The following is a 22,728-nucleotide window of genomic DNA, read 5'->3' as shown; positions in this document are numbered from 1 at the left end:
TCCACTCTCCCATTATTTCAGTTCTCCATTCAGGGCCTGGTCTTTGGACTAATCTCCCAGCCACCAGCAGAGCATGCACCTCCGGCCAGGCAGAAGCGAGGCTTAGAGGGCCAACGCAAGAGGCTTGATGAGAGGTTTTCAACTCTCTGTAAATGTAAGCTTGGGGAGGGAGAGTGTCTCTGATTTTAATGAGGCCTGATTCCCCGCTGAGGAAATCACAATGCACCTTTCCAACTAAGTTTCTGTGAGTGTCTATTAAGGAAAAGTCTTAGTAATCTGGATAAAACAGATTCATTAAAAAGTTGGTCTCAGGGATTAACTGAAATATCAAAGACTCATTTTGATGTTAAGGGAAGGAAACCACAGAAAGCACTTTTAAAATTAACCTTCTGAGGTTCTTGAGAGTATTAAGTGAATAACGCATGTAGACACTAGCACAGAGCCTGGCACGTAGTAAGTGCTCAAATAGAGTAACTGTTCAGTAATTGTAGGAACTTACATGGCAATCAACGAATACCTGCTTCAAAAGTTGTGATAATTAACAAATGATCGTTTAAACCTCAATAGTTCTCTGAGCAGCAATCCAGTCAAAGAGCAGCTCAAAGGGAATTTCCTTTTGAAAGACCAAAGGCCCCAACATTGCACTGAAACTCCTGCTTTTGGCAAAGCACGGACAGTCCTTCACCAGTGAGGGTCCTCTGTCGGACGTCCTCCAACACACTGGTTTCTGCACCAAAGCGTAAAGCAAACAACCTTGACCTACAGCTTAGAAGTTCAGAAAAGGTGTTGTGAGCCACTCCATTAATGAACCCCCCAAACTGCACACCCCCGTTTTAGCAAAGCTTCACAGGGAGAACATCGTACTGTCACATTATGCCATGTATGGGTGAGAATTATGTTCGGCTGCTGGTAAGAGACCCAAAAGTAACTGTGGCTGAAACACATAAAGGTCTGTTTTTCTCACATACATAACACATCCGAAGTTTAACAGACCTAGAGCTCACGGAGTGAGTCCACCACCACCAGGGACCCAAGTTCCTTCTAACACTGTGTTCTACTGTTAACATGGAGATGGCACGCTCGTGGTTGCCCTAAGACTCAAGTGGTCAATGAGCTTCACTCCTTCTAAACAGGAAAAAGGAGGAAATGGGAGGAAAAATCAAAGGAGACAGATGTTCTGTCAATAAAGCACAGGGCCGTACTCAAAAACACACAAGGCCAGAGTTATAGACCAAGAATTTGTTTGACAGCATGTTAGGACTTATTTCCCTTAGTCGTTCATCACGGCCTTCTTCGGTCCTCATGCTAGGTCACTCTGTGACACAAACGATGTGTCGAGATAAAAGAAGTCTCTGGATACGCTTGTTGTCAGGGAGAGTCTCCATGAACTCCCAGGTGGAACCAGTTTAACGAATGACGGGCCATGGAAATGCTATTGAATAACGTCCCCCGCTGAGGATGGAGGGTTGGCTTGGGGCCAGGTTGGCTCAGGCTCTAGGAGTGAGAGCCCACATGTCGGTGCGGTAGTAACTCCCCAGCGAGCAGCCCCAGGGAACTACGAGGTAAATCCAAAAGGGAGCTCTACCATGCTAACACCACCACACATTACATGATGTGCCATGTAAACTCACCAACAAGGGCTTCTTCCCCATTCGTCCACTGGCTTTTACTCCTTCCTTTCCTCTTCCTGGCAGGCCCAAATGATCCAGCCAGTTTTTCTTTCTTTACATGATTTCCATTACCTTTGGCTAATTTCTCCCTGTAGATATTCTCTCTTGCTTACCAACAACAGAGCAGTGGCTACACCAGGGAGTTCTTGGGGACCAGGGATCCATCAACTCCATCATCCTTGGAGGCAGTCAGTGTTTTCTGAATTTTGTGTAAAGTGACGTGCAAATCTAGGGGCCCTAGCCCCTTTCTATCCCTAAGTCAGTCTTTCTATACAGACAGACTGGAGAGATGATTGATGCAAAGTAGGACACATTCTCTCCTTCCTAGATGCCCCGTGTATACTGAAAATTGAGTGTTTATTTAAGGATTTTATAGTTAGTCACCATAGAGAAATAGGTAATAAGTAATAAAAATAAGAAAGATGGGTACAATTCAAGATCTTCTTTTTTAATCTTAAATTTTTTAAACTGCATTACCGAACTACCATTTTCAATCTACGTGTATTGGGCAAGATTATGCATCAGGCTCTGTACTAGGACCTTACCACTCAGGAGAGAGCACAGAGTTTGCTGCCTGAAAGTGTGGGCAGGAGTAACAGAGTGCTCATCTCAACTCTCACAGCCATCATTGGGCAACCTGGATTGCCTTTCTGTTTTGGTTTAATCATCTTCAAAAGGGAGATGTAAATAGCATCTGCTTCATAGGGCTGTCAGAATGGAGGAGAAAACTGTGAGACTCCCATCACGTGATAAATAGTCAGTTTGTGCTGGGTGCTATCCACACTCAACAAGGCCTACAGTTGAGAGTAAGTGCACAGGGAAATAATTAAGAGTAGTCCAAGTGTGACAGGTGCCCTGAGAGAAGACTGGATGGAGATCAGTGAGGCAAAACAAAGAGGAAATGGCCAACACTAGTAAAGGTGTCAAGAAAGAACCCTCAGAAGAAGTGAGGACTGCCCTTCATCTTGAGAAGGGAATAGGAGTTTCCCAGGCCGGAGGCAGGAGGGCGGTGTGCCTTTCAGGCAGAGAAAGCAGTTGAAGCAAAGGCACTGGGGCATGAAATCACCTGTGTATGTGGGGAAAACCTCAAGCAGTTCAGCATGATAGCAGCATGGGCTAGAATGAGAGACGTGGCCCAAGGAGAAAGAGGGTGTCGATGATGGAGGGCCTACGCCTTTCCAGGGAGACCAGTGTGAATTTATAGAAAAAGAGGAATATCTTTAACTGTCCTAAATAAGCGAGTAACCCAGGAAGGTTTGTGTTGTAAAAATACCCTTCCGGCAGCAGCGTGACAGGAGCAGAGGGGGACAAGATGGGAAGTCGGCTAAACCAGGGAGGCCAGAAAGTCATGGGCAACATCTGCAAAGTGCTCAAAGAAAAACTCTCAACCAAGAATCCTACATTCAGCTAAACTATCTCAAAAATGGAGACCAAAGAAGACATCCCCAGATAGACAATAATGGAGAGAATCTGTTGGAGCATACCTGCCTCACAAGCAATACCAGAGAAAGTTCTTCAGGGTGAAGGCAAGTGACCCTGAACGGTAATTTGAATCCACATTAAAAACCCAAGAGCAGTAGTAAATGTAACTATGTAATCACGAAAGATTGTCTAAAGGTATATTTCCTCCCTTTCCTTCTCTTAACTGATTTTAAACTTAACTGTTTAAAACTGCGCACACACACACATATGTTCATATATATAAAACTGTACTGTTGGGCCTGTAACATACCGAAACATAACGTATTCGTCAATAACAGCACAAAAGCACTGGGTGTGAGGAAAACTGTATCAAGCTAGGGAAATGATACCAAATGCTAACTCAAATTCCCTGGAGCAGCAAAAGAAAACAGAAATGGTAAATAAGGAAGTTAATATATCAAAGACTATAAATATGTATATTTTCTCTCCTTTCTATCAGCTTCTTAAGAAGATATCAAATTGTATAAAATTGTAATTAGAGCAATGTCTGTTGGGGGTTTGTAACATAGACAGATGTAAGATATATAAAAACAAGACCATCAGAGGGAGGGACAAAGAATAGACTTACAGGAGTTCTGAATCTCCCTGGAATTAAGCTAGTATAAATCTGAAACAGTTTATGGTAAGTTAAGTTATATATGATATGCTTTCTGCCAACCACTAAGGAAATAACTTTTTAAAATGTAGTGACAAAATCATGAAAGAAATTAAAATGGTACACTGGAAAATTTTCACTAATGCAAAAGAAAGCATTAAGGAGTTAAAAAAGAACCAAAAAGACATGAGACATGTAGAAAACAAAAAGTAAAGTGGCAGATATAGATCCAATTATATCAATAATATTAAATGTGAATGGATTAAACAATATAATCAAATGACAGAGATTATTAGACTGGATAAAAAAAACAAAAAAACAAGACCCAAGTATAGGCTATTGATAGGAGACACATTTTATATTCAAAGATACAAATAGGTTGAAAGTAAAAGGATGGAAAAAATATCTATCATGCAAACAGCAACCATAAGAAAGTCAGAGTGGCTATGCTAATATCAGGCAAAACAGACTTTCAATAATGAATAGAGCAACTAGACAACAAGATCTATAAGGAACAGAAGCCATGAAGATCACCATAAACCAACAGGACCTAGCAGGTGTCTACAGAACACTTTGCACAAAAGCAGAATACACATTCTTCTCAAATGCTTATGGAGCATTGCCCAGAAGAGGTGACGTGTTAGGCCACCACACACATCTCCAAAAATTTAAAACAACTGAAATCATATAAAATATCTTTTCTGATCACAGTGAAACAAAGCTACAAATCAATATGGGAAGAAAAACTGGAAAAATTACAAACATGAGGAAATAAACATACTCTAAAACAATCAATGTGTCAAAGAAGAGATTACAAGAGAAATTAGAAATTAGAAAATTAAAGATGAATGAAAACAAAAACCCAGTATTTAAGAACATATGGATGCAGTGAAAGCAGGACCCAAGGGAAATTTAAGTCTCTAAATGCCCATTAAAAAAAGGATCTTAAGTCAATAACCTAACCTTCCACCTACGACACTGGGTAAAAACAGCAAATGAAACCTAAAGCAAGTGGAAAGAAGGAAATAATAAAGATTGTGGTGGAAATAAATGACGTAGAAAATATTATAAGCAATTTGAGGAAATAACAAAACTAAGTTTGGTTCTTTGAAAAGATCAACAAAATTGACAGATTTCTCACTGGACTGACCTAGTTAAAAAGAGAAGACTCAAATTACTAAAATCAGAAATGAAAAAGGGAACATGACTACCAATCTTACAAAAATTAAATGGACGATAAAGGAGTCCTATGAATAACTGTATGCCAGTAAATTTGATAACTGAGCTGAAATGACAAATTACTGGAAGGATACAAAGTGACGAAGCTGAGTCAAGAAGAAATAGCCTGAATTAACCTATAACAAGGTAAGAGGTTTAATTCATAATCAAAAAAATTATCCATGAAGAAAAGCCCAGACCTACATGTTTCAGTAGTGAAATTAATTAATGCCAATTTTTCACATACTCCTCTAAAAAATAGAAGAGGAGGGGTCATTCCCCAACTCATTGTACGAGGGCAGCATTACCCTGATACCAAAGACAGACCAAGGTATCACAAGAAAATAAAACTTCAGAGCAGTATCTTTTGTGCATATGGATGCAAAAATCCTCCAAAAAATAGCAAGCGAAATCCAGCAGCATATAAAGAGAATTACACACCATGACCAAGTGGGATTTTTCCCAGGCATACAAGGTTGGTTTAACTTCTGAAAATCAAATAATGTAATACACCATATCAATAGAATAAAAAACAAAAGCCATATGATCATCTCAATAAACGCAGAAAAAGCATTTGACAAAATCCAACCCTGTTGCAAAATAAAAACTACTCAACAAACTAGAAGCAGAAGGACACTTTCTCAACCTGATGAAAGGTATCCATGAAAACCCACAGCTGATCTCATACTCAGTGGTGAAAGCCTGGATGCCTTCCTCTAAAATCAGGAACAAGACAAACATTTTCAGTCTCACCACTTCTATTCAACATTGTACTAGAGGTTCCAGCTGGGGCAATTAAGCAAGAATTAATAAGATAAAAGGCATTCAGACTGGAAAGGAAGTAAAACTATTTCTATGTCATGTGATCTTTTATATAGAAAAGCCTAAGGAATCCTCCAAAAAACCTGTTAGAACTAAGTTCAGCAAATATGCAGGGTATGAATTCAGTATGCAAAAATCAATTTTAGTTCCATACACTTCAATGAGTAACCCAAAAATGAAGAAAACAATTCCACTTATAATAGTATCAAAAAGAAAAATAATATTTAGAAATAAATTTAACAGAAGTAGAAAACTTATAGCCTGAAAACAACAAAACACTGTTGAAAGAAATTAAGCAATTAATCTAAATGGAAAGAGATCTCATGTCCGTGGATTAGAAGTCTTAATTTTTTTTAAGATTTTATTTATTTATTTGAGGGAGAGAGAGAGAGAAAGAGAGAGCATGAGTAGGGAGGAGGGGCAGAGGCAGAGGGAGAAGCAGACTCCCCACTGAGCAGGGAGCCCGATGCAGGGCTTAATCCCAGGATCATGACCTGAGCTGAAGGCAGATGCTTAACTAACTGAGCCACCCAGGCGCCCCAAGCCTTAATATTTTTTAAATGACAACACTCCCCAAATTGATCTACAGGACTCAACACAATCCCTATCAGAATACCACTGGTTTCTTTGTAGAAATTGACAAGCTGATCTTAACTTCATATGGAAACTCACAGGACTCAGAATAACCAAAATATCTTGAAAAAGAAGACCAATTTGGAGGACTCAGAATTCCCAATTTCAAAACTTACTACAAACCAAGAGTAATCAAGACAGTGTGATACGAACATGAGGATAGACATATAGATGAATAAAATTGACAGTCCAGAAATAAACCCATATATCTATGATCAGCTGATTTCTGACAAAGATGCTAAGGCCGTTCAATGGGGAAAGAATAAAATGAAGAAATAAAGCAGAAATGAATACTCAGGAGTTCCATTTTGTACATGTGGAATGTGACACGCTGGTGAAACCCAAGAGTGGAAATGTCCAGAAGAGAGTTCTCTATTCAGGTCTCGAGCTCAGAGAATTCAGGCTGGTAATACAAATGTGCATTTCAAACAATCCGGCCATCGATATTTTTCAGCATTGTTACATAGTCTTGTTTCAAAATCCTCATAGGCAGGGTTCCTAACCCACATCTTGGAGGGTATGGGGCAGCTTCTCACTCTTCTCCCTTCCCATCCCTGACCACTCTCCTTCTCCAGGGAAATCACAAAGGTCCCGTCCTCCCTGAAAGCCTTGTCTTTCCCAACTAGAAGTGGATTATGAATTTCAAAGGGGATTCTGGGTTTCCATTTCACTAGAAAGGTCTCCTTGAAGAAACTTCTTGAAAACATATATTTTAGATCAATAAATTCCCCTTTTTGCCTTCCTTTCTCACATTTTCCGTAAGCAACCTTTTGCAGACACAACTCCCCATTTGGTACTTCAAAGGAGGCAGGATGGGGTCAGTTTTGCCACGGATGTATGACAGAAATCATCGTAATTGACACACCAGAAATTCCTAACAAATCTAAATTCAGAGCATAAGATTAAACAACATGCAGGCACTTTATCAAAATAGTCCCCAAGCCCTTAGATGACCAAGGCGGAGAGTAAGGTAATATATCTGAGAAAAGCACCTCACATCTATGGTGCTAGGGACATTGCCAGTAAAGATTAACGGCCAGGAATGATTTCTGTACTGTCTTCGCCCATTAATCAATAATAGTCAGTGATCAAACAGGAGCCCATACAGGAAAGAAACCTAGTTACAGGTCGATCATTTTTACTTGGTATTTAGGTTTCACAAACAAGACCTCAGTCATGAGAAAATGCATGCAATGATTTCCACAGGTCCCTAGTACACAGTAGATGCACAATAAAAAGGAAGTTCTTTCCTTAACATTCTAATCCAGCTAGTATTTATTGATGGCTTATTATGTGTTAGGAATCCTGCTGAGTATTTCCTCATATTCTCTCGCTCTCCCATCTGCCTTCTCAACGATCTTGAGAAGTAGGCATCCCTATCTCCACGAAACAGTTAAAAACGTGGCATCTCCGAGAGCTGGGTCATTAGCTCCAGGTCACCCAGCTAACGAGCGGTCCACCTGAGGCTGCGTTTCACACCCTCTGAGTCCAGACCCGGAGGCCCTCACCATCGACCACACACAGTCTTCTTCGTTCTTTTCGCCACGTATCTACCGTCAATCAAACACCCACACTGGCGATTCTCACCCTGTCTTTTAACTTCCTTTTCTATTATCCTCTGCCAAATCTGCAACAGAACAGTAGACCTTCTCAATCCTAGGCCCTTCTTGCCTGCGTTCTCTGGACTACCTCCACGTTGTCCGGCCCTCCTTTCTCCACCTCTTCTCAACCTTGCCTCTACTGCAGAATGTTATCCGGAGGAGGAGGTGTGTTGGAAGATCAGGTAAAGATTAAACTCCTTGATGACTTAGGAGCTCAGATCAAATCACGAAGTTTACTCACGCTCATCCTGGCCAGTCAGTTAATGGTTCTTGGGGCCCTGAGCGTGTCTGTGTACCAGGCCTGTGCACGCATGTGTGCAAATCGTCTCTCATCCTCATGACCACTGTTTTCCAGATTAGGAAACCGGAGCTCAGAGCACTTTCCCCTATCACAGAGCCCAGAGATAACAGAGTCAGCTCAAACCCGGAGCCATCCGATTATATGCTCTTCGCTCTGTAACAGAAATCCTCAAATATCTGTCCACAAACCAAGGGCTAGATTATCACAAAGCTTCCACCAATCCACAGCAAAATAAGAATAGAACAATATTATAAATGTAGGGGGTGTAGTCTGGGTCAGTATAAAGACACATTATTGGCAAGAACCATCTTTTATGCTGAGATTATGTCCTTTCTGCCTTTTTGGTGTTAAAGTTTCTTTTCTTTGTGAAATGATAATGAAAATAGGTGGTAATTTTTTTTTTTTTTTTTTTGATGGCCTGATGGTAATGTCCTTACTTGATACCATGAAAAGTAGGTAACTCTATGGTAGCTTTGTAGGTCCCATCTACATAACGTCTACCGACAAGGTCCAAATGAAATATTTATATGTTATCAGCTAATCCCGAAATGGCGATTTGTGTTTCAGACCGATACTTTGAAATAGATTGTGTTAAGAGTAATACTCTTTAGAAAGCAGTTATAGGATAAGCAAAGGGCAGAGAGGAGGCTAGCCCACAGGGCATGGGTCTGTTAAATACATAAGCGGTAGAAGGAGCAGAGAAAAGAAACAGTGATTTCACAATTTCCCCAAGCATTTTGCCTGGGTTTTTATAAATGTGATTGAGAATTAAAATTCCCAGCTAGATGTTGCTTCTCTAAAATTTCTCCTGAAAAAAATTTTTTTAAGATCTTATTTATTTTATTTTAGAGAAAGAGCGTGAGTGGGGGGAGGAGCAGAGGGAGAGAATCTCCAGCAGATGCCATGCTGAGCGCGGAGCCCCACGCAGGGCTTGATCTCAAGACCCTGAGATCATGACCTGAGCCAAAATCTAAAGTCAGGGGCTTGACAGACTGAGCCACTTGACAGACTGGAACATTTTTTACATATAATATTATTACCTCCGTTATCCTCTGAACAGGTATATATAAGATTTTAGGCGTCACCACCACCTAACCGAAGCAGACAGATAAAAGAGAAAGATCTTTCTTCCATATCTTTCTATTGGATTAATAACCACTATTCTCTCTTTAAAACATACTCCTGTATTTAAACTGTTTCTCTCTTCTCAAGAAAAAAGCTATTTGCTCTGTCCTTTGATCCCTTCCAGTCCTCCCCATCCAATTTAAATAGAATACAGCAGACCCCCACTTGGAATAGTCTCCCTACAGGGAGTCTTTAATCAGTCACTTGCTGGGTACTGAGAACACATTTTGCCATAAAACAATATAAATGGTGATGACGTTCTCAACATCCCTCCCAAATGTTTGCTTACCGTGCACAGAGGTTGGGCAGAGCCCTAGTTTAAAAGCTCAGCCTCGAGTCCTCTGTTCAGAGCACACAGAGGTGAATGGACACCTGAAAGCCGGGCCACCGCTCTCCCTGAGCACGGGGTCTCGCGCTCCAGCCCCTCCCTCCGCACTGTCCCCGCACCTGCAGGCCCGTCCTCACTCTGCCCTCTCCCCTGCATCCCCCTCCCCAAATACTGAAGCTTTAGAATTATCGTCCTCACGCTCTCCTGCCAAAGCTTCCGTTTCCTCCGCACAACTGTCTCAGGGAAGCGAGAGAAGAAAGCAGCCTAGCCAACGAAGGTTAATGTGTGAACAATTTTTAATAAGGGACTCCAGATTTCAGATGGTGGAAGGAGGCGAACGTAAGAGATGCAGGCCATGGGGGGTGGGGGGCACTGTGCCCGGGCTGTTCCTTTGTTTTCCTTCCCGTTCTTCCCTGACCCCACTCCTGAGACGCTGCGGTCTCTCGGATGACACAGGTGCCCGATACCGCGGTCTCTCGGATGACACAGGTGCCCGTCCCGCACGCGGTCTCGGCGTTTCTGATGAGGGGAACACAGGGAATGTTTTCCATCTCTGTGCTACAGTGACTCGCAGAGCTCGGTTTTCCCCTTGGCCCACTGGAAGGTTCTAATGACCCTCCCGAAAAGGGCATCTGGAACAGTCAGCCTCCACTCCTGTCCTCCACACTCCCCCAAGCAGCTCAGCCCGCTAGTCACACTGGCCCGAATACTTCTTTGCCAACGTGCAGTCCTGCTCAGGGTCAAGAGGGATCTGTCCCCGGCCATGGGAGAGGAGGTGGGCGTCTGCGGCTGCGGGAAATGGCTCGGGGCTCCAGGCACCAGCAGAAACCGTCTGACCTCTTGGTGGGAGAAGAGTGGGGTGTCCACCCTGGGAATGCCCCGCCGGGGGCTCTGTGCCGACGAAGAAGGAACTTCCACTCTTGAGCCTGCCTAGCTGCCTCCGTCCTGAGCCCGTACCCGTCATGCCGATTCACACGAGTCAGTCTTCTGTACACGGGCAGCAGGGGCACAAAGACGCGCATTAAACATTCTTCAGAGTCGTCGTTGTGTGGTAGCTGCTGATCCAGAAAGAGAAACCTAATCTACTATTTGGTCAGGTGTATAATGTTCCCAGGAAACAAAAGCAATTTAATTCCATTCACCTGATTGAAAAGGCAGAGGCTCAGTTATCCGAGATTTTCTTGCTACTTATCTTTACCTACTGACTGTTTGCATATGTGTTTATTCATTCATTGTGCGTTGTTTGTCCAGTCCCTCTACCGATACAGAGCAACGGAGCCCATGGATAAAAGTCCACGCAGGGCTCTCAGCTGAGTCTTGGATAAGAATCCAAGCCCAGAAGTACTTACATGGAGTGGGGTGGGGGAGCACTGCAACAGAGAATAAAGCAGCAAAAATACATGTAGAGTTCCTTTTGAAAGGCAACATATCTTTTTTTAATTATAGGAACATGTTGCTATAATATATACATAATTCTAAGACTAATTCTAAGAATATATCTATTTACAGACTATTTAGAGCAAATGAGCAGTCCTAGAATCTAAGGAACTTGGGAGAGAAGTGATATAGTGTGCGTGTGCATGCATATGTGTGTGCACACGTGTGCGTGTGGGTGCGTGTGTGTGCACACATGTGCGTGTGGGTGTGTGTGCATGTGTGTGCACACGTGTGCGTGTGGGTGGGTGTGTGTGGCAGGCGAGGCACAGAGAGACACACAGACACACATCTAAAGTAAGTCATAGCCTGGCTAATGATGCACTGTGTCACCTACAATCAATAAAAACCTCTTGTTAACATTATTTATGGAATAATACTTCTTCCAGCTATGATGAAAGAAAAAGGAAAATGGAAAAAGACTACCCAAAGAACACGGAAGAGGAATTCTCAGGAGTTAATGGCCAAATAGATGCTGCCGTGGAACTAAATGGTGAGCATCCCCACCAAAATCTTTCTTTGCGGAAAAACTGTAACAGGAAATCTGGGCTCTGCTTTAACCTATGACAAAACAGGTTTCCAGATGGGAGTGCTTGGTTCCGAGTCCCTTACAAATTTAGGTAACCAGATCAACTACTAGAAAGAGTACAAAATGTCTACCATCGAGACTCTCTCTCTGCCAATAGCAAGTTTTAGAAGTATAGCTTCAGTCCATAAGCTGGTTACGTCTTAAAGCCCACCCAGTCAAAACGGCCTCTTCCCTCTTGAAAATGCACATACTGTCAACCTTCCCAGAGCCTTTCCCCACCCCCTCACCCAACTCCTGAAATTTAACACAGAGCGGGGAAAGCTGAACTGAACAGGTTGAGTAAATGTGACTGAATCTCGTGGACCAGCCGACACCTTCCTGAGTCTAGAGCACAGAGCTGGCCTCTGTTCAGAAATTCAAAGAGAGTTCCAGACACGTTCCCTGCTCCTGTGGGATGGCTAATAGCTCTGGGAAATGCCCCTCCGTCCAGCAGAGATCACAGTACCAGAACCAAGACAGTCTATGACCAGTACTGAGTGGAGCGCAGACCTCACAGTGACTGCAAGAAGTGAGCTGAGAAAGGAAAGAGGAGAACCGGCATCCACAGTGGGAGTTTGCACGGTGGGACTTCAGCTGAGCTTTAGGGACGAGTTAGAGGTTTGGGCAGGGACAGAAGAGGGGGGATTCCCTGGAGGGGAGCAGCGGCTCCAACACAGCTGAGCCCCACCTGCTGGGTAAGCACCCCTGGGAGAAAGTGAGGAGCGGGGACGGAGAAGAGAGAGGTGCTGGGCCCTCGGGCTCTGTGAGAGCCGGGCGCAGACCGGCAGCTACCACCTGGCGCGTCCCCAGCCCCCCTCTGGGGCCACCTACAAACCCTCCCTTTATGGATCTGCAAGTCATTTCCAGTAACGACATTTTCAACTTTGTCTCTTTTAGGTTACATTTACTTCTTTTCAGGACCAAAAGTGTACAAGTATGATACAGAGAAGGAGGATGTGGTCAGTGTGCTGAAATCTAGCTCCTGGATTGGCTGCTAATCAGAAAGGTCTAGTGTTTTCTGGGGAGTGTTCATGACCACCAGCAGCTGGTCCCTGGACCGCAAGGACTAAAGCAGGATGTAGGATAGGGATTCTTCCCACGGCCTTCAATCCTAAGGGCAACTTAGAGTTCATCGAAAATAATTAAGCTTCTAAATGTTGTCATGGTTGCAGATTCATAAATCTAATCTAAATGGGGAATTTCCGTATGGTCAGCTTCACATAAAATCAGAATTGACACAATGCTCTCTTCCATGAGACACCCACTGCCTTTTTTTTCTTACCTAATATACGGAGGCAAATTGATAAATTTGGTTTTTGTTACCAAGAAGACACCTATTTGTGGATTCCCTACACGTATTATAACTCTAATAGACAACATCATTGCCGTACAAACTGTAATTACTCTTTATAAGCAGTGGCTTTTGTGGCCCCTGCATTCATTGTGATGAATACAAATCTGTCTGTCTTTACCTTGGACACATCACAAACAAAATACCGTGTAAATCTTGTTTCTCGTTGTTTGTTGATTAGCTCCGTGTACTCACTGGTCTTTGAAGTAGGTCATAGCAGGCAAACCTATTCAAATGCATTTTCACGCTAGGCAAGAGATGGACACTTGGCAAGAGGAAAACTTTTACCAAAAGCCATAAAAATGTCTAAGAACAGTTCCTCATTTCTCTTAATATTTACTAGCTTCAATCACACTTTATTTGGCAACAAACTGTACCTAGCGGAAACCCAAAACCCGAGAGAGTATCGTGAGCACGCACACCCAGGAGAAGTAACAGTAACTCACTGCATTTCCTGCTTCCTGACAATAAAACACCCACCGAGAACCATCTTTAACCCTTCCGAGGGAGTCTCTCCGGAGTGGTTTTCCATTTAGGGGAGTCTCTCTGTTTAGTTTTTCCTACTTCAAGCTAAGCCTTTTCTCTTTCTTACCTACTCATCAGTACAGGGAAAACACAGCTGTTTGTCATTGTTATGACTTTTTTTAACCTTACCCTCTAAAATGTAAGGATTCTAAAGATTAAGTGAGTCTAAAATGAGGTGATAAATACATTTAGCGTACTTCATGGGCCGCCTGGAACACCCACAGCACTCCACACATTAGCTGTTGCTGTCACCATCACTGATTAAACTGGTGTCACCGGATGAAGGAGGGGTTGGGCCATTCCTGGCCGTGACTCCCAGCCTCCCACTTGGTTTCTGTTACTGAAAGTGGCTATTTATACAAGCAGATGTTGAATCTTTGACGGTTGAAGACAAACTCTAACACGCTTGCTTTCCCATGTCAACTGCCTTGATTGAGGAAGCAAAGCCGCTTTTGCAAAAACAGCCAGCGGAGGAGACGTGCGTGATGGCAATGAGCACGGAGTAAAAGCAGCCTGGAGCTCCGAAACGCTAAACACAGAGTTAGCAATAAACGAGCGGTTCCACTCCTGGACGCACAGCTGGGAGACCCGAAGACGCGCGCACAAACGTGGATGAAGCTTGAAAACAGGACGCTAAGAAACCAGACGCAAAAGGCCACCGACCCTAGGCTTCTGTTTCTATGAAATGTTCGGAATCAGAAAATCAGAGACGGAAAGCTGATGGGTGCTTGCCAGGGGTTGGGGGAGGGGCGACGGACGGTGACCGCTAAGGGGCGGGGGTTTCTTCGTGGGGTGATGAAAATGTTCTAGAAGTGATGATGGTGATGTTTGCACAACTCTGTGAATATACGAAAAGCCATCGAATTGTACATTTTAAGTGGATAAACTGGATGGTTTGTGAACTGCATCTCAACAAACCTGTTGTCTTAATAATAATAATAAGCAAGGAGCTCCAGGTTATGTGATGATCTCTGCACGGCGCGACCTGGCTAGCTGGGGCAGGGACCACACGGCAGTGAAGCATTGGCCCGAAGACATCTGGGGCTGAGTCCACCGGCCAGACGTCCCCTGGAGCCCGGGGCTCGCCCGGGGGCACGCACAGTGTAGACACTTCACTAAATAAACGGACGTTACTGAAAGCAAAACAGCGTGTGCTCTGAGGTCTGACTGGCTGCAAACCCAGATCTGTTCTTTTTAGCTGTGTGGTGTCGGTCAGTTCCTTAATCTCTGTCTCAGTTTCTTCCTTTGTAAAATTAGAATGGAATAGTCCTTACGCCCTAGAGATATGTAGAGGCTTATATATATATAAGCCGAAATATACAAAGCCCTTAGATCGTCCCTGGTGCTCTTCAGGGGCTCTGTAATTGCTGTTTTGAAGCAATTCGAAATAATTTTGTTTTGAGATATTTCGGGCAATTTGTATATATCCCTCGAGATAGCTGAAGACACACGAGCTATATGGCACCACGAAGATTGATGACCAGTGACCTGACATTTTTCCCTTCCAAACTCCAAATGAAATCAATAATTAAATAATATCCTGACTGTTGTTAATTCCCATCCCTCAAGACTAATTCTTATAAATTATTATTCCTTTGTTGAGTCAGAGAACTTCTGGCTCCCAGACACAGTGGTCCGTATTCTGGAAAGACAGGCTCTCTAGCCCACAAGAAACAGTGACTGTTTGTGTCAAAACTCACTTGGGATATATACGTGCTCGCCTGAAACAATTTTGTGTCGAAACACTTTATGACATATATTCCTCGCTTGGCTTCAGAGTAACTGAGGGCAAGCATGTTTTGTTAAGTAACAGTTTCAAACAGAGTGTTGTTCAATGGCTCCTCTTGAGATCGAGAGTAAGCAGAATGGAGTTTTCTTTCTGATGACCTGTGTAATTGTCCTATTAACCTCAGGGGTAACTATTTATGGGCGGCCGGAAAGCTCTTGGAAAGCACCAGAGGGGCTACTAAGGACGAGTGGATTCGCCCAGGTGGGGAGCTTCCCTAAGAGCTGTGCCCTAAGCTTTCTGTGGCTAGAACCAAGCTCGCTTCCAGTCAGCCTGGTGTGAAATGGCAGACCCAGCGGGTCCGTCCGGTCCTCTCTTCTTTTCCCCATGGTCATTTGGAAACGCCTTAGACCTCCGTCTCACGGGGCAGATGGCAAACGAACTATGCAGGTTTTTATCTGGAATTCTGTTTGATATATTTTTAAATTATCACAGCACCTTCAAGTGCTTTTGTTTCTATATTATCCAGGTGTCTTCTTGTTATTCTTGGTTTTAGCCTTGTCCTTCTATAGACAATGATACGGGAGGTTTTTTGTGAATATTCATAGCTAAATTACCCAACAGAGAGCCATTTGAGAAAAAATGCATAGTGCCGGTCAACAGGTTGGAGTTTTAGACTCCCATACAGAGCATAGGAGAGTCCAAGCCAAAGATTTTCTGTACGTCACCCCTATAGACCCGAGTAAAAGGAAGAGAACGATCCTCCAGTCATTTCCATCTGCTGAGCCTGTCCTTGGTGCCCTTCCCAACCCCAAGTGGATTGTGGGCGTGACCGGACGAAAGCAACAGGATTGTTGTACCCATAACGTCCCTGCCTTGCTCCCACCACCTACACTCTTGTCATTGAAATAAGAACAGAACCGGGAAGACTGCTGGTGAATAAGTTATAGCAGGAAATTGGTGAATGACTCTGGGTTCTGAACGAGCCTTCTTACAATGCACACGTCCTTCATCTCTCCGCCATGAATCCCTTCCTTTAGTTCAGGGCATCATTTCAAATGGTTGGGGATGAAATAAAACTTCTGTTGTGCAATGCAGCATGTTGTCCTGACAAGAGAGGGAGAGGAGAGATGAGAAGAGAGAAGGACAGAGCGACTCAGTGAGAAAACATTTGCAGAGACCAGTTGAGAAATGGAACATATAAATCCATTTTAGATCATCAGCAGTGGGAAGGGGAAAAAAGCATGTCTGTGTAAGTAGCCAGCAATTTGTTTATCCTTGAAAATCCCAGGCCTGTAAAGCAACGATGAGCAATGTGAGCTTCTGGGGCTGGGCAGTAGATGCGTTTACAGCTCCCTCTCCCAAGGCCAGGAGGCCAGGAGTCCAACGCGAGCCCATCACGAAAACCGCTGACCTGTGGCGGATACGTTTCCACACTGTAGACGATGACTCTGCCAAGTGCCAATTTCTGGACGTCGGGGATGTTACCGGCAGTTGCTTTGGAAAGATTTCGTCTCTTCCCTAGAAGAGCTTTATCTCCATAAAAAATCCCGTTGGCCTTCCTGAAGGATCTAGCCACCCAGTGTCTCCACCCTCTGCGTTCACTCTTAGTCCATTCAGAACTTTTGCGAAGCGTTTATGCTGACACCGACCTGGGCTCAGCTGCGTTCCGGTGGGAGCTTTTGCCCCCAAGGAACACACACACTCTGATGGGAGAGACAGTCACTATTCCAGTGAATAAATAATTGTAGATGTAATGAAAGATACTGAGCGTGCTTTGAGAAAAACAAAGCAGGGAAGAGGGTAAAGTGTGTTGGAGTGCCATTTTACTAACGTGTGTTTGGGGAGACGACTTACTGAGTCGGGGATATCCATTCAGAGACGTGAGGAAAGGCAAGGAGGAGCCATGGAGGCCCCTAGTTTGAGGCCGAGGAAGCAGTAAGTGCGAGGAAGGGGCTGGGCAAATTTGAGGCCCAGCAGGAAGGAAGGTCCATCTGGCGGGAGGCCGTGGGGGGAAGACACTCAGACAGAGGGAGGTGGGGAGGGCAGACAGCCGGACGGTGCAGAGCCTCGCTGGCCACCAAAGGAGATCAGTTCTGCACTAATTAGACGAGCGGGGTTCTGAGCAGGTGCATAACATGATCTCACTTAAGTTTCGGAGAATCACCCTGGCTGCTGGGTGGCAAACATCTTGTAAGAGCGAGGGGGCGCGGGGACGCCAGACGGTGGTTTTCTTCCAGGGCAGAGACAGGGACGGCGCTGACCAAGGAAACAGCCACACAGACACTAGCAATGGTCAGACAGAGGAGAATTTCTAGGTAAAACCAGCAGGACTTGCTCCTAACGTGTTTTATGGAATTAAGAAAAAGCACAGAGTAAAGAATGACTCCAAGGTTTTGGGGCTTAGTGAGTGGGAGAGCGGTGTGCAATCTGGAATCAGCTGGGTGTGAGTTGCCCATTCAACGGGCCAGGGGGGAGGCCGGACCAGGTGGACAGATGGGGACCCGTGAGTTCCAGGAGGAGGTGGGGCTGGAGACAGACCCTGCGAGTCACCGCCTTCCTGCTGCTGTCCACGACCCCAGGAACCCCCACCCCACATACTAGCATGGAACTCGGGGCAAAATGGATTCTACAAGAGTGAGAAGGCAGGTGAAAACGATCTCAGGTGGTTTTCCATCACATGCAGTGCTCAGTCTACTGACCTGTTCTCTGTCCCCACTTCAAGAACGTGGTTCGGGGGCGCCAGAGGGGCTCAGTCGGTGAAGTGGTTAAGCGTCTGCCTTCGGCTCAGGTCATGATCTCAGGGTCCTGGGATCGAGCCCCACATCGGGCTCCCTGCTCAGTGGGGAGCCTGCTTCCCCCTCTGCCTCTGCCCCTGCTTGTGTTCAATCTCTCTCTCTCTATCAAATAAATTAAAATCTTATAGAAAAAAAGAACATGGTTTAATGCTCAACAAGAGCCTTGGGTTTTCTTTTTTTCTTGGTTTTTATGTTTCTCAGTACAAAAATCAAAGCACAAATCACAAAAGAAAACACAAAATCTTAAGGATCGCTCTCCTAGAAGAAAGTTGTTGGTCGTCCAGGAATCTTAACTGAATACAGTAAAGAACTTTCAAGACTTTCCAAAAATCCGTTTGTTCCTACAGTGAAAACACCTCTATAACGTCAGCGGACCTTACGGAGGAGGTGACTGGCAAGGTCTCTACCAGATTCTTCCGTCTTTGCCTGCAAACCAGAGTCCCTGTGTCTCTACCACAGGCCACGAGGTTTCCCGGTCCCCAAATCAATGTTCGATCCAAAGTTCATGCCTGGAACCCAGTCCGGATGGCCAGTGGAGCTTGTTTCGGAGGGTCTGTCCTGCTCTCCAGTGGACCAGCGTGCCAGGGGCCAGGACGAATGCCAGATGGGAAACCCTTTCCTGCCCGACCTAGGGTATGCGGCCAAGCCCCTGCCTCAGTCTCCTCTCCAGCACACGGGTTCCTAACCCTGCTTCGAACCCCACACCACTTGGCTGGTGTCCCAGAACTGTAGTCAGGACTATTGGTTTTCTTTTTTATTTATTTTTTGACAGAGAGAGACATAGCGAGAGCAGGAACACAAGCAGGGGGAGTGGGAGAGGGAGAAGCAGGCTTCCTGCGGAGCAGGGAGCCCGATGCGGGGCTCGATCCCAGGACCCTGGGATCATGACCTGAGCCGAAGGCAGACGCCTAACGGCTGAGCCACCCAGGCGCCCCAGTACTATTGGTTTTCAAGCCTCGTTGCACCCTCTGTGCTTTGAGACTCACAACAACCCCGAGAGGTGTGCTACCCTCACAGTCACGCGCTAAGACCCGAAATGGGCGTGAGCTCGTGCAGGGAGCACCGTGGATGCTAAGGGATTGCCAAATGAGCCGCATGGACCACACCCGCTGCAGGAACCCAAAGCAGTTCAACGTGGCGAGGGGGAAGGAACGAGAAAAGAAGGCTTGGATTCTCCTTCCTACAAAGGAACACGAGCTCAGCTCTGTCGTTTTTCACATCAGTACACCCGGGGGTTAGGGTTCACCGACAGGACTTACACCTTTCCAGAAGAAGTGCAACCACATTATCAATCTCTCTCAATCCCCCCCTCTCTTCCTCTGCCAATTACAAGTTATCACAGAAACATGTGAACAAGTTTCAGCCGGCTCAGATTTCACTGAAACAGGCTTCTCGTATTTATCCCTTTATTTTTTATTATCAATTAAATAAAATGACTTTCCAAATCTTCAACAGACCTTGTGCGATTCCCGGAATAAACCCCACTTACTCATGATGTTATTATCCTCTTTATATATTGCAGGCTTTGTTTTGCTAACGTTTTGTTTAAAATGCTCGCATCTGTGTACATGAGGGGTATCAGCCAGAGATTTTCTTTTCTGGTGTTGGTTTGGTTTCGATATTTGGTGTATGCTTGTCTCTCTCAACGAGTTAGGAAGTATCTTCTCCACCATTACATGAAAGAGCTTGTCTATGGTCAGTATTTTTTTCCTTAAATGTTTAATAGAATTTACAGTGAAGCCACCTGGGCCTGGAGTTCTCTTTGGGAAGGTTTGCATTACAAACTCAATTTCTTTCATTCATCTAGGGCTATTCAGATCTCTGGTTTCCCAATGTCCGTTTTAGAAATTATATGTTTTGGAGAAACTGTCCATTTCAGACAAGTTGTCCTTTGACTTAACACATGATCAAATTCTTATCAATGCTCTCTGCGTGTTCAGACATAGTTTTTCAGGGTGTGAGCTGTTTCTGGACACCTTGCTCTCTGGAGATGTCGCACTAATTTCCTCTGTGAGCTCCCATTTCCGTGGGATTATTGGTTTCTGGCTATGGGAAGGGTGAAGGCCCCCATCTCAGTTTGGCCTTCTTGCTGAGTTTAGAAACTGGGAAGGAATTGAGGCACCTGAGGGCGGGGTGCTCAGGGATGAAGTCTGGGCTCAGCCACTCTCATCGATCAGCCTCATCAGTGGATCTCCCTCTCGGAATCGTCTCAGCAATTCAGCATCAGGCTCTGCGATTTCTGGGGGCTGCTGCTGTGTCTGTATGTTTCCAGGGTCTGGTCTGGACAGAGTGAGAGAGAGGATCTTCCAGGAGCTGGTCAGGCTGACTGATCTTGGTAGTGACTTCTCGTCTGTGTTGGCATCCAGCATCGATTCCACATTCACCGATTCCACAGCTTTTGTTGAGCATCTGCTTGACCCAAGGATCACATCAGCAAACAAAACAAGAGCTCCTGCCCTTAGGGAGCTTCCAAGGAAGACAGGCAATAAGCAGTATACATAACAAGTGCTTAAATTACATAGTGTGTTACAGGGCGCCCGGGTGGCTCAGTCGGTTAAGCGTCCGACTCTTTCTTAAAGATTTTTATTTATTTTTTGACAGAGAGAGAGGGACAGCAAGAGAGGGAACACAAGCAGGGGGAGTGGGAGAGGGAGAAGCAGGCTTCCCTGCCGAGCAAGGAACCCGATGTGGGGCTCGATCCCAGGACCCTGGGATCATGACCCGAGCCGAAGGCAGACGCTAAACGGCTGAGCCACCCAGGCGCCCCATAAGCGTCCGACTCTTGATATTTGCTCAGGTCATGGTCCCGGGGTTCTGGGATCGCGCTCAGCAGGGAGTCTGCTTCTCCCTCTTCCTCTGCCCCTCCCCCTGCTTGTGCCCTCTCTCTGTCCCAAATAAATAAATAAAATCTTTAAAAAAAATTATATAGTGTGTTAAAAGATGATAAATTCTAAGGAAAAAAATAATTGTAGAGCAGTGTCAATGGATTGGGACTAGGGGGTTGGGGGGAAAGTTTGTAATTTTAAGTCTGATAAGCCAGGGAAAGCCTCACTGAAAAGGTACAAATTAACTAGTATTTTCATGAAAAAAACAAACCCATTTCTTATTTAAAAATTAAATGAAATGCATACTTGTATTATACTTCACAGTGATAGAGAAAAGATTTAGCTTTTTTTCATAAAGTCACAATTATTAAACCGTTCTGATTTGCCAAAGACTTAGCGTTATTATGTGAACTTAATTCTTCAGATGTTTCTGTTGTACAGTCCCTGTATGTGAAAAAGGATTTTTTTAAAAAATTAGTACATTTACCATATTAAAAATTCACTTTTCTTATTTTCTGTGAATTGTGGGAATATTAGAATTATATAAGTGTTTATTTACCTCTACAAAAATAATCAGAACAGAGCTTCTTTAATTAGAAGACATTATGGAACTAGAGGGTATGATGCTGAGTGAAATGAGTCAGTCAGAGAAAAACAAATACCATATGGTCTCACTCATATGTGGAATTTAAGAAACAAAACAGGTGGACATAGGGGAAGGGAAGGAAAAATAAAATAGATAAAAACAGAGTGGGAGGCAAACTATAAGAGACCCTCAATGTTGGAGAACAAACAGGGTGGGTGGAGGGAGGTGGGTGGGGGATGGGCTAGATGGGGGATGGGCATTAAGGAGGGCACCTGCTGTGATGAGCCCTGGGTGTTATATGTAGGGGAGGAATCACTAAATCCTACTCCTGAAACCAATACTACACTACATATAAACTAACTTGAATTTAAATAAAATTTAAAAAAATAATAATAGAAGACATTATAATCAAACTCCTTAATACCCTCCAGTATTAATGCCTTCCAGAACTTGTAAAACATTTCCCACTCTCACAATTAAAGGGACAGCCTTTTTTTAGTTCAGACACAAACACATACAGACTCATAAGCACCCAGAGAGCTTATAGTTTCAGTCTCACATTTCAGCCAGGAGTCAAGAATAAACACAGAAATACAAAAATTAACTGGTCTACATCTCAGAGCTATTCTCTTTCCAAGTGGGCACAAAATTCTGTACTGATTTGAGCTCACAAATTGATGAACAGACAGACAAACAAAAAAGACTAATCAACTAGATTCTATGTTGTTTCTCATCCAACAGAGAATTCATCTCCACCATCTAGTTGACCAAATGGTTATGCTATAAAACCAAATTCCGAATCATTGATGCAACCAATTGAAAATAAGTTCTTGACTATGCAAATCAGAAAGAAAAAACACAGTAGAGAGAGACGAAAAGCCATAGAAACAGAGAGTAAGCAAAGCTAAAGTTCTGTTGTTACTTGGAATTCACCCGGGAAGTCAAGAAAGGATGTGCCCGGTTGAGCAAACATGAGTGAGCTACCCAGGAAACAGAGTTTACTTGACACTTTGTCAAGAAAACTTTATCAAGAAACCTCAGACTTCTTGGTGGAACCTCCAATATTACTAAACTATAATTTCCTCAAAGGTAAAATCATGATTCTCAAACATAAAATGAACATATGTCAAAGAATTTATT

The 22,728-nt window shown here is 44.2% G+C and overlaps 1 protein-coding gene across 1 annotated transcript in view; it reads left to right on the top strand.

Moving 5' to 3' along the window:
• Positions 1-13,384, top strand: part of MMP20 (matrix metallopeptidase 20) — a 47,718-nt gene extending 34,334 nt beyond the window's left edge. Inside the window, exons 9-10 of the mRNA XM_032428075.1 lie at positions 11,599-11,702; positions 12,675-13,384. Coding sequence (XP_032283966.1) covers positions 11,599-11,702; positions 12,675-12,775 — 205 coding nt within the window. The 3' untranslated portion in view covers positions 12,776-13,384. The remainder of the gene's footprint in view (positions 1-11,598; positions 11,703-12,674) is intronic.
• Positions 13,385-22,728: the final 9,344 nt, after the last annotated feature.

Source organism: Phoca vitulina, unplaced genomic scaffold (genome assembly GCF_004348235.1).
Source record: "Phoca vitulina isolate PV1807 unplaced genomic scaffold, GSC_HSeal_1.0 scaffold38, whole genome shotgun sequence".
Classification (NCBI taxonomy): domain Eukaryota; kingdom Metazoa; phylum Chordata; class Mammalia; order Carnivora; family Phocidae; genus Phoca; species Phoca vitulina.
This window is presented reverse-complemented; position numbering and strand designations above follow the sequence as displayed.